This window comes from Cebus imitator, unplaced genomic scaffold, assembly GCF_001604975.1.
Source record: "Cebus imitator isolate Cc_AM_T3 unplaced genomic scaffold, Cebus_imitator-1.0 Scaffold17, whole genome shotgun sequence".
Classification (NCBI taxonomy): Eukaryota; Metazoa; Chordata; class Mammalia; order Primates; family Cebidae; genus Cebus; species Cebus imitator.
This window is the reverse complement of record NW_016107332.1, coordinates 11,426,242-11,438,858: the sequence shown is the minus strand read 5'-3', so window position 1 is coordinate 11,438,858 and position 12,617 is coordinate 11,426,242. Positions and strand designations below refer to the sequence as shown.

The window sequence follows — 12,617 nt, the reverse complement described above, 5'->3', positions numbered from 1 at the left end:
GAGAGAGAGAGAGAGAGAGAGAGAGAGAGAGAGAGAGAGAGAGCGCTACTCTCTGTGGCAGTGAAATAAGGCACAGAGAGTATTGCTGGCTTTGATGATGAAGTAAGGGAACATGAGCAAAGGAATGTGGGCAGAATCTAGAAGATGGAAACAGCAAGGTGATGGGTTTTCCCCCAGAGCCTCCAGAAAGGAACGCAGCCCTGTGGACACCTTGAACTTAGCCCAGTAAGACCCATGTTGGATGTCTGATCTTCAGAAATGCAAAATGCAAAACGACAAATTTAGGTTGTTTTAAGCCACTAAGTTGGTGGTATTTTGCTTTGGCATTAATAGTAACCCATACATAGCTATTTTAGTAATTGGTATAATTAATAACTATAACTACTAATAATCATGTATAATCATAACTATTAATATTAAAATGAGAATGCATGTAATCTTTTAAGGTAAAATTCTAATATGTATTACATGGGTAAATTCTAATTTTAATTTTTAAAATTTCAGTTCATCTAGAAGTTTAATAAGTTGGCTATGTTTATTTGGTTATAACAGTTTATAAATTATCCCAAGTAGATCTCATGATTTATTTTATATTAACATTATGACTTTAAGATCCATTTTGTATTTCAGTCTCCAGTTTTATTATTCATGGAAGCCTGTAAAAGTTAAGATTAAAAAAGTGCCTTAGCTATTAATTCATGTTTCCCAAAGACTAAGTAACAATATGTCAGAATTTCCTTGACTTTTTCTATTTGTTTGTGTGCTTTAAAAAAATGTTAGGAATGCCTGCATAAAGCACTTTAAAACATCACACAGACTTTAAAATCTGAGTATATACAGATAGAAAAAGTAATATTATAAAAATTATGGGCAATTTTGGTTCTTTAATTGATTGAGTGCCAGAAGTGCCTGCCACTATGCTGTCACTATGCCACTCCAATTCATCCAAAACTTTTTTCTGCCCAAGGCATTTCAAGAGGTGACTAATACTAATTTCTGTTCCAGACTTAGAAATAAATCTAGGGCAAAGCTTCAGATACAACCCATCAAACTATAATAGAAGCTGATAGGATGTAATTTACTGTAAAGTAGAGTTTGATAGGAAGAAATTGCTATGGACACCACCTAACACCAGTTGTGTTAAGCTCACAACTGTGAAGCACATGAGGTGGAAAAGCTCAGATTTTGGAGCCAGGTAGATCTGCATTTTGTATTCTAGGAATGCCAACTTACTAGTTGTAAAATCTTGGGCAAGTTAATCATAATCTATAAGCCTCAGTTTCTTTATGTAAAGTGATGCTGCTTATAATATTTGTTTTACAGAATTTCTATGTGAATTAAATGATAAACCAAAACACTTAAAACAATGTATGTACTCAGTAAGTGTTTTTTATCTTGGGAGTAACTTACTGCATTTTTTTATAGGTTTAACAGCATAAACCACCAGCATAGAGATACAAAAATGATTTTTTTATTGCCAATTTATTTTCTAGAAACATGGAATGTTAGAAGAAATAAATTCTCTTAACCAAGAGAAGGACATAATCCAGTAACTGGCAAATAGTGCAATTTTCTCCAAGGTTTTTGATTTATCAAAAATGTGTTTCATTAGTCATCAGCATATCCTTTGAAATCCTTATGACATTATTTTAACAGAGTAAATGTGCATAGTTTTCTTACTATCTCTAGAACCTAAATCTCTATTCTGAATTTGACTCTTGTATTCTTCTGCTATACAGTAAGTAGAACTCATCATTGTCTGGTTGAGCTTTGGTATCATCTATGGCAGCCCTCCAGTAATATGCGTGGGCTGGATTTATTGCATGAGACCTTTAAAAATGTAATCAGTTACCACATATTCTGTTTACACATTCGTATGTTCAGTAACAACATCTTGGCTTCTTTAAATGATTTATAACTCATTCTTTGAGAATGTCATTGCATAACAAATCACTCCTTAATAGTAGAGAAATATTCCATTTCACAATGTAACAACAAATTTAATAAAATATATTAAATGTAAGTAGATTATGAATATGAAAGTTTTTCCCTTTGCTAATGTATTTTATGATTTCCCTATGTTAAATTATAGTTATTTCCTTAAAATAACTGTATAGTTGCTAGCACATTATGACTATTTGAATGTGATAATAATATTGAGAGTAATTAATTTTTCTGTGTATTAATATGATCACATTATATCATATATAGAAATAAGTATACAAACAAACAAAGAGAGAGAGTGAAGGAGAGAGGGGAAGGAAGAGGAGGGGGGAGGGAGAGAGAGCGAGGGGGGAGGGGGGAGGGGGAGGGAGGGGGAGAGGGAGAGAGAGAGAGAGAGAGAGAGAGAGAGAGAGAGAGAAACATTCCATATACATTCATAAGAATGACCTCAAATTGCCTAACTTTGTGATAATTATAAAACAATTAGGGACCAGTGGAACTGGACATTCTATTACCACAAATGTTTAGGTGACTTCCAGGGAACACCAGTCTTCCCGGTATGAGCAGCAATGGATATATGTAAAGGAACTGTTAACTAGGCATTGTGAACTCAACCAAACTATCTTTTAAGGATGAGGGAAAATAAAGATATTTGCGATGCATAAAATCTGAGACGGTTTACCAAGAATAGATTCTCATTGAAGGAACTCTTTAAAATAAAGTTTAGCCAAAAGCCACCTCCTTACATAATTTCAGTTCAGCCTAAAGATTTTTCTGTACATCGTGAGCTGTAACAAGTGGAGGTATAAACAGGCTATAATCTATGCTTGGGCCAATCACTGTGTTTTGGCCAGTCAGTTGTGTTTGAACCATGTTCAAATAAGGCAAACATCAACCTGTAACAAATTCAGCTGTTTCTGTACCTCACTTCTGTTTTCTGTATGTCACTTTCCTTTTTCAGTCCACAAATCTTTTTCCACCACATGGCTGCACTGGAGTTTCTGAACCTACTCTGGCTTGGGAGGCTGCCTGATTCATGAATTGTTCATTGCTCAATTAAATTCTTTTAAATTTAATTTAGCTGAAGTTTCTCTTTCATCATGCCTGAAGGATATACTTCAGAAATAATGCAATTCATTCATTCATCAAATATATACTGAGCTGGGTACATTTCTCTGTGCTGGAGATACATCAGTGAAAAAAATAGATGAAAAAAATCTTGCCCTTGTGAAGCTTACGTTTTAATAGTCAAAATCACAAAGTAATGGCAAAAACTGCAACTACTTTTGCACCAACCTAATAAATTATTAAAATAGTCAGTATGTCTGGTAGCATGCTGTCAAGCTTTAACAACTGGGTCTTTGTGAATAAAAAGCCCAGATTTGTAGCATTTGTCCATTTTTATGGTGTAAATATTCCTTCCATAAAGCTGGGAAGAAGTGCACACAATTGACATTATAAGCCCATGTGCGCCAGTTTTAGCACACCATTGATGATCATAAGTGCTAGAATGAAACACTATCAGGAAAAGATGTGGAGATTTAAGGGTTGCAACTGTAAAGAGAATGGTCAGAAAAGACATCATTGAAAAAGTAACATTTGAGTAAAGACCTACAGTAAGCAAAGAGAGGGCCATGCACCAATTTAGGGGAAGAACACTTCAGGGAGAAAGAATAGTAAATGCAAAATTCTGAAGCAGGAGCGAGGTACAGCAAGGAAACTAGAGAGGCTGCAGAAGAGGGAGTGAGGGAAAAGGAGCTGGGCAGGTACCAGAGATGAAGACACTGAAAGTCGATGGAGGGTTTTTGAGGAGAGGAGGGTCATCATCAAAATTATATGTTAATGACATGACTTTGGCTGCTCTTTACAAAAAGGTGTAAGATGTAGAAGCTGGGAATCACATCAGATGAGAAAAGGTGAATGGTTAGCAAAGAAAACAGTGGAAATCTTGCAAATCTAATCAAACTTTGATAGTGGTAAAATAACAGTTCCTAATATCTGGGGCAAAACAACAACAGAGTTAATATTCAGAACAAGAATAGCCCATCAGCCGAAGGAGAGAGAGCATGGCTAGAGAAAGAACTCTGTACCTTTTGACTGAGATTTGAAGATATTGGCACTTAACACACATGTTTAAATTTCTGGAAAAAAAAAAAAAAAAGATAAAATAATTTAAACCAGGAATGGATAGAAAAAAGAAAGAAACTGACAATTCAAGTAAGGGCAATAAGGAAGAGAAAGGAAAGAATAAATATAACTATATATATATATATATATATATATTGTGTGTGTGTATATATATATATATATATATATAGTGTGTATATATATATATATATATAAAACAAATATAACAAGAAATATAACAAACACAAAATTAAGTAGCTGAAATCCATATACATTGATAATCTGATTAACTATATGTAGATTGATCTTATTAATTAAAAGACAAAGATTGACAGAGTAGACAAAAAGCAAAGTTCATCTAGAGGCTGTTTTCAAAGCTAACTTATAGTGCAAAGACAGACAGGAGAGAGATTAAAAATATATAAAAGGAGGTAAGTTATATTTCTCAAATAGTAATCAAAAGAAAGCTAGTATAGCTGTATTAGTATTAAGCAAAACAAACAAAGGCAAAACAACATTGATAAAGTTAAAAAGATAACACAGAATGTTAAAACATTATATTAAAATATAATTTAAAAATATATGCACTTAACATAGCTTCAAAATATAGAAGGCAAAAATTTTCATAAGAAGGAAATATTTACAATCAACTATCAGAGTTGGGGAATTAAACATAACTCTTTTGATAGCATCAGGCATACCATTCCTCTCCCTCATCCCCGTGCCCCCAAAAAAGAATACAGTAAGAAGACAGATTTGAAAAATGTAGTTAACAATGTTGTGCTGATATACCTTGATTGAAGAATATATGTCCCTGTCAAGTACATGAGGCATACTGTATTCAGTTATAAAGTAAATCTAGCAAATTTGAAGTATTGGTAGTAAGCAGATACATGCTTCTATAGCATAATAAAATTAAATGAATATCAATAAGTAGGAGTTAAGAAGCATCAGATATAATGAACAGGAACTCAAGAAATATGAGTTTAAGAGAAAAATGGGAGAACATTAATACTATGTAGAGTGTACAGGTCTAGACATCCATACAGAGCACATGAATAGTGAACTGTCTGGAAAAATTTTTGCTCCCCTTCTATGTGTACTTATGACAGAATAATTGATTGCAGTTGTGTTTTCCCCCTCCTCCCAATAATGTGGTATGTTGTTATTTTTTAGTGACTTTATGAAGCCTCTGGCTTCCCCTTAGCTGGGGTGGTGAATATTTGTGGTGAATGCAAGCAGCACAGAATGCACCTTTACACCCCAATTAGAGCCTTGCACAGTCAGCCCCAAGCAAGACTAAAAAGTCAGCCAAGTTTGACTTCTGAGCTTGATATCTCTTAGTTTTTTACAGTTTTCTGGCTTCCTACATCTATTTTCAGCACATCCTTTTCCCTGGGCACTCTTGGATCTTCCATTAGAGAGGCAAATAATGATGAAGCCGCTGGTGACATTGTATGAAAGATTTAAGAACTGCCCTCTTTTCTGGGGCCACTTAGATGTTTTAAAGGGCTAATCCACAAATACACAAGTTAAGATATATTGAAAGGCAAGAAAATAGTGGGAAAATCTGGGGTAGTAAAAAAAAGGAAAGTGGCTGTTGAGTACCTCTAGAAACAGATACAAGATACCCCAGGAGGGGCTACGGTCACGTCTTCAGTAAGCTCAGGTGGGACTGGGCAAGTTCTTCATTTTTTGATGAATTTTAGAAAGTTTCTCAAAGTTTGAAAGGAATGTGTACTTACTACAGAAATAGAAGAGAGATGCAGGAGGGAGTGATATGTAACCTCTTTTATGTATTGAGAGTATTCAACTGCTAGGAGTTCAGTAAAACCCTGAACAACCCCCTTTTCCATAATCTTCCCATTCAGCTTCTCCTTTGTCTTGGGACATAAGCGTTATACGAAATGGTAGGTCTAAAGGTATAATGGATCTTACAACAAGAGTGAGCTAATGCTTCTAAAAGACAATATGGGTTGTTAATGTTCACTGGGTCGTGAAGTGCTTTTATGTAAAACTAAAATGCTTTAATGTTAGATGCTTTTTTAAATCATAGAAACATCACTTTCTCTCTCCAAAAACCCTGAGGAAGTTTGAGGGTAGGTCTTAGATCACAAGGAGCTTGAAATTTTGAACATCACTAGAACTCATCCAATAGTCCAATGAAACACCTTTGCATGCATACGTGCGCGCGCGCGCGCGCACACACACACACACACACACACACACACACACACACGGGCACATACACATTTTACTGACTTCAATTTAACTGAAATATGTCCTGCCTTTTTAAAGGAATATTTGAATTATCAAAAACAATTTTCTTCTTTGATTTTTTACAGGCTATAGCTTGCAGCTTACATATTCTTAGACAAATGCATACTTCAAGTTAGGTCTGCTTTTTTTTTTTTTTTTTTTTTTTTTTTTTTTTTTTGTCTTTTAGTGGTACAGAAAATGAAACACTTCATACCATGTCACAGTTTCTTTTGTGGCTTTGAGGCTCTTTAAAGTATACTCATATTATTCAATATCTAGGCAGGCAAAGCTGATATTGCATTGCTAATTCAAATCTTCCCATTAATTAAGGGAGCACATTTTCTGTTCCACATAAGGAAAAAAAACCCAACATCCATGCAGTGATTAGTTTACAAAACCCAACATCCATGCAGTGATTAGTTTACTAGTCTACCAGTTAAAATGATCCCCAATGATGAGTCCCCATTGATCTTTGTCTTTTCCCAAAGGAGACTTATTAGTCCTTACTTCAGTGGACCCTGCTGTTGGGTTTTATACTGGTTATTACACTCTTTCTGAAGCTGTAGCATCTCAGTCTCCTGGTCTCTGACTGTTCTTTTAAACTCTTATTCAAGGGATATTTCCCTCTACTTATTTTCTAAAAGATGATTTTCCTCAAGATTCGACATTTGATCATCTTCTCTCATCACTCTATGAATTCTTTCTCTGGCTGATCTCACACTTTCATGTGGTGAATGATTCCCTATAGGATGGTTAATTTGAAAACTGTATTTCCTACCCAGACTTTTCTTATGAGGCAACTACTTGTGAAATACCTCTGCATCCCCCATGCACTTGAATAAAACTGAAATTTTTATTTAGACCTTTAATGATCTTCACTATGATCCTTTTCCTTACTGTTGTTGATATCATCAATTATTCACCTATGCTAAAAATCCTAATGTTATCCTTCTATTCTCTTTCATGACAAATTCTAATGTCATGATTATATTCTCTTTCATCTCTATTTAACCAATTACTAAGTTGTTTAATTTTACTTCCTAAATAGATCTTAATTTAGTCCTTCCTTCTCCATTCTTACTCCAATTTCCTGGTTTCAAGAAATTTCTGTCTTTTCCTGAATTACTGCTACACCCTTCCAAATCATCACATCAATCTAGTCTTGCCTTCGAACTCTGTCCTACATACTTAATAGTTACAGGTATGTAGCACACACTGTAGTGTTTCCCACAACATAATTTATATAAAATGTGTAGATATGTTTGCTATTGTGCATACCATGTTGCAAGCTATATACCTATTTATCATCCCCATGAGACACTTGATTTATTGTTGTATCCCTAGAGCTTCAATTTAACTGAAATATGTCCTGCCTTTTTAAAGGAATATTTGAATTATCAAAAACAATTTTCTTATTTGATTTTTTACAGGCTGTAGCTTGCAGCTTACATATTCTTAGACAAATGCATACTTCAACTTAGGTCTGCTTTTTTTTTTTTTTTTTTTTTTTTTTTGTCTTTTTGTGGTACAGAAAATGAAACACTTCATACCATGTCACAGTTTCTTCCTGCCTCTGTGCCTGGTATGGGATATAGCCATAGGAAGTACAGAACAGATAGATGCTCAGCACAATGTGCTTTCCTATGACTCTACTCTCCCTTACCCCTATTCTAAAGGAATGGACTACAGTTCAAGATTATATCTGTAAGTTCCAAAAGGTGCTTCACATGTAGTACACACTTAATAACTAGTTACAGAATGAATACATGAGTGACTATACTCCCACGGCAACTGACTGCAATAAGTTAGTGTTTTGGGATACAATCACAGGTGCAATTTAGAAGTAATTAAAAACTCAGATTATTCAAAACATATTTAAAAAAAAAGCCTTTAGGCAGTTTAGGGAATATATTTCTATCTAAATATGAGCAATTCATAAAATACACTTGCCAGTTCTTCTTTAATGTGTTCAATAAGCCTCTAATTTTTCATACCCCTGAAAACTAGCTTGACTTCTAGAGCTCAAAAGGCATTTTGTATTTTGTATATTAGGGGAAAGAGGGGCTACATACAAAACTCAGGGATTTATTTACCATATTTAAAAATTCCATAACAATATATATTTGACAGTTTTAAACAATTTTACATCAGAAATATATTCATATTGAAAAAATTTCTTACCAAAATAATTTCAAATGAAAAAAACGGAAGAATTATGTATTGCTTATAAACTTCAATCACATAATAACTGCCTAAACTACCAGCTTGGTTTTAATTTAGCTATACTTTCAAAAGTAAATACAAAGACTTAATGGAAACTTAAATACAGCTTCTTTATTAATTAGTTTCTATTTAGCTGAAAGGAAGAGACTAAAATAATGCCAAGAATACGGGCTTTTTTTTTTCTTTTCAGTCTTCACACTCTCTTATAGTAATATTTAATTGTCCTTCTGGCATTCTTAGCTCATTTAACTAGTGTTATGAACACTATTATTATTTGACTAGAGAAAAGGATGAAGTTTTCAAGACATATTGTTTGCTATCTGATTTGGTTCTAGATATTCTACCAAAATATCAAAGCTGTAGAATAAAAATTATGTATAAAAAGTCTCACTTTTATGAGAAATCAATATGTAGCATAATAGAGATAGAAACCTATGTCATTTCAAATGGGAAACAAAGATAAATGCAGAGAATTTTAATTTAAAATTTAATTAATAGTAAACAATCAGCGGTTTATGTAACACAATCAATTCTTAATAATGAAAAACTTTCAAATAATTGTTTTCTGTTTAAGGGCAGCAGTTTTACACAATAAGAAATGTAATACAATTTACATGCAGCATGATCGGCTTCATATATGTGTCAGAAGTGTTCATTTAAATCAAGTTAAATCCTCATATTTATATGTGAATAAATATGCTTGTATAGTCATTGATCTTCATATTTAGTAGTATTGATTTTCAGAGTTTCAGAAAAATATAAGAGAATATGCATTGTATATTTGACCTCCAAAAGTATCTGAACTTGCCACTATGAGATCTGTAATTTTTGAAATTTGTGAAAATATTTATTATCATTAAGACAAATTCACTTTAATTTCATATTTAAATGAACTAAGTCAGAGATCAGTAATAGTTTTTCTGAGGTAGTTTCTGGAAAGTAATTAAACAAAATGGTTTCTACTCTAGTTGTAAATACACGTTGAAAACCATTTCAGGATGCTGCCACACTCAATCTTTTAGTAAAATCTTTATTTTTCTTGATTCAGATAGAAATATATTATCTTCTTAGTTGATTTAGGGTGAGCAATAATCTTAGATTGCCCAGACTTTTCCAATAAATCCCACATCCTGGGTAATTCAGTTGTGGTACAAACTGTGATAGTTGTAGCCCTGCTGGGAGATGCACTAAACTTTGAAACTTGAGAAAAGAGAGCCTTACCTTTACATCATTGGTGTTCATTCTTGTTCCCTCTTTTCCTACAAATATGTCATCAATGTCCACAAGAATATACCTGTCCAAGGACAACGTCAACCTCTTCCCTGATAAGAAGGAGATGGCATCTATGAAGATGAGCTTGTGCAGCCAAAAGTTCAAATTGTTGCCAAAAAGAACCCTCTGAATTCCATCATGAAGCCCCAGGTCATGTATGATAGTAGCATAAAAAGCACCTTTAGAGATGGAAGGAGAAAGGTTTTCTGGGGTCTTTACTTTGGCAAATATTACTGGTTGGTAGGCCGAATGATTAATCTGAAAAACTGTCCAGTCAGTTCCAGGTAAAGAAACTTTTTCAAGCTTGGAAGATTTGGTCACATGAAGCAATGGAGAATGAGGATTAATACAACAATCTTTTACTGCAATATTTCCATAAATGGAAAAAGGGAAACCTTTTAACTGAAAGCTTTGTACACTCTTCTCACTAGTTTTGTGGAATCCAATGACACCCACACCATATTCTACACAGTATTTGTCTAGCAGGCTTCGATTCCAGGAGTCCATATTTATATACTTTAAAATATTCTCATAAATAATAAGAATATATTTGCCTTTCATTTTGTCTATAAGCACTGGGAGATCTCCCTTTCCAGGGGCAATTTCAATGTGATACTGGAATCTACTTGATTCTAGAATCATAATGATGTCTTGACCAAGAGATGAGTACTGGCTTTCTACAAATACTAGGACTGTGGGGTCTGTCCTTGAGGCATCAAAAAGCTTCATTGCTTTCACTTCCATTAGCCTATATGGTAGGTGTTGGAGGTCACCACAGTCAACTTCTGAAGCCATCTCAGAGAGTTCATTTTCCTGTTTGTAGCCACTGTACAGGTAGTAAGCAGAAATGATAATGCTCACCATACAAAAAGTGGCAAGCAGAATGACCGTTCTTTGAAAGTGTCTGTGAAGCTTCATGATAAAACTCATGTTGTAGATACTCTCCTCAACTCTGCCAATAGAAGCACCATAAAATGTAAAAAAAAAAAAGATGGTGTTCCAGCTACTTTCCCAATCTCAGTCAAGAGTTTATGTCACCATTGCAGCTCATTTGTATCACTTGATCAGGACTCAGAGAAAATATAGTCTGAAAAATAGAAAAGAATATAAAACAGTCAGTCTGCAGCATTAAAATAAGCAAGTTTTATCTTGCTGACTAGCATAAGTGGCAGAGTATTTGGCAGATGAACTGAGGTACAGTATATTTGAAGCCCTCCCTTTCCTTCTTCCAGATCTGTGTGAAGACATGAGAATGATGGAATGAGGAAAAGGGGTCCACTGAGCCCTCTATCCCTAGTACAAAAAAGACTGGGCTAACAGGAAATTTCATGATATTCACTGTGCTTTGCATCAAACTCTACAGATAATATAGAACAAAGACCACAGAGAGGTCACCTGAGCCATACACTGGCATGTCTTGCCATCTGGCTAACATTGTGTAATACATACTCAAGCTGTTTGTGTTTAATTACATGTACTGAATGTTTATGCCACAATTAAAACACGTTTTTTCTTTTCTGAAAAGTTGTTAACACAGTCAGTTTTATCATTGTATATACATTTGACATTCATTAGAGAAATACCCTTATGATAATTGTTCTCATTAGAATAACCATTTCAAGATGCATATATGGTCCCACAATGCAATTAATCATTTTATAACTGTATATTTTCATACTTGCATTTTCCAAAAATCAAAACAGTCATGTGATAAGATGAACGTGAGGAATAAAATACTTCCCAGGGTTTCTGCAAATCTAGTGTGAGACCATAGGGAATCATATACTCTTGGAGAAGAGCGTATTTACCCATTAATTCACTTTCTATACCATTCTATTTCTGCTTTTTGAGAAGGAGTTTAGCAATGATGTAAAAAACTATTCCAAAAATATTTTAAAAAATGCAAACACCTTGTTATGCAATAATTTGAAATCCCTTTCAAGTCTTAGTAACCTTTGAACATTTAGTAACTTTGAAAAATAATTAGAAAGAAACATGGGTGCTTTTTTTATATTTGGGTGTTCTACATTTATTAGGATTTCACTTCTTCAGATATCACAGCACACTGATACAGATTTATTGTTAAGAGTATTTTCAGTGTATGAAGCTTAAGCAAACTGTGTATAGATCTCTGTCAACTGAACAATATTTTTTTTCAGGTAATTGAACTAATGGGAAACAAACACATATTTCCTGGCTAGTCAAATCCAAAATAACATAGCCATACTTGGATTTACCTGGGCACCTAAGGAATTCTTTTCCTTTTAAAAAAATTCAACTGTTATTTTAGAGTGTACACATGCAGGTTTACTACTTGGGGATACTGTGGGATGCTGACATTTAGGGTATGCTTCCTGTCACCCAGAAGTGAGCATAGTACTCAATAGGTAGTTTTTCCACCATGTTCTCAGTCCTTCTCCTCCCTCTAACAGTCCACAGTGTCTAATGTTCTGGTGTTTATGTCCACTTGTGCTCAGTGTTTAGCTCCCACTTATAAGTAAGAACATGTGGTATTTAGTTGTCTGTTCCTGAGTTAATTTGTTTTGGATTATGTCCTCTAGTTGCATCCATGTTGATACAAAAGGCATGACTTCATTCATTTTTATGGCCACATAGTATTCCATGGTGTATTTGTACCACATTTTCTTTATCCAGTTCACACTTGATTGACACTAGTTTGGTTCTTTATCTTACTATTGTAAATAGTGCTGTGAGAAACATACAAGTGTATGCATCTTTTATGTAGAATGATTTATTTTCCATTGGATATATTCCCAACAGAATTGCGTGGT

General features: G+C 34.1%; 1 protein-coding gene and 1 long non-coding RNA gene across 4 annotated transcripts in view; one reads left to right on the top strand and one right to left on the bottom strand.

Annotated features, from left to right (window-relative positions):
• LOC108290744 overlaps nucleotides 1–12,617 on the top strand; it is a 319,814-nt gene that overhangs the window by 106,783 nt on the left and 200,414 nt on the right. The gene's annotated exons all lie outside the window — the stretch shown is intronic.
• The window catches only part of LOC108290741 (bifunctional heparan sulfate N-deacetylase/N-sulfotransferase 3), a 200,711-nt gene that overhangs the window by 169,613 nt on the left and 18,481 nt on the right, over nucleotides 1–12,617 (bottom strand). For all 3 annotated transcript variants that reach the window (XM_017510653.2, XM_017510642.2, XM_017510664.2), the window contains exon 2: nucleotides 9,775–10,912. In XM_017510653.2, the coding sequence (XP_017366142.1) occupies nucleotides 9,775–10,755 (981 nt within the window). In that variant the 5' untranslated portion in view covers nucleotides 10,756–10,912. The remainder of the gene's footprint in view (nucleotides 1–9,774; nucleotides 10,913–12,617) is intronic.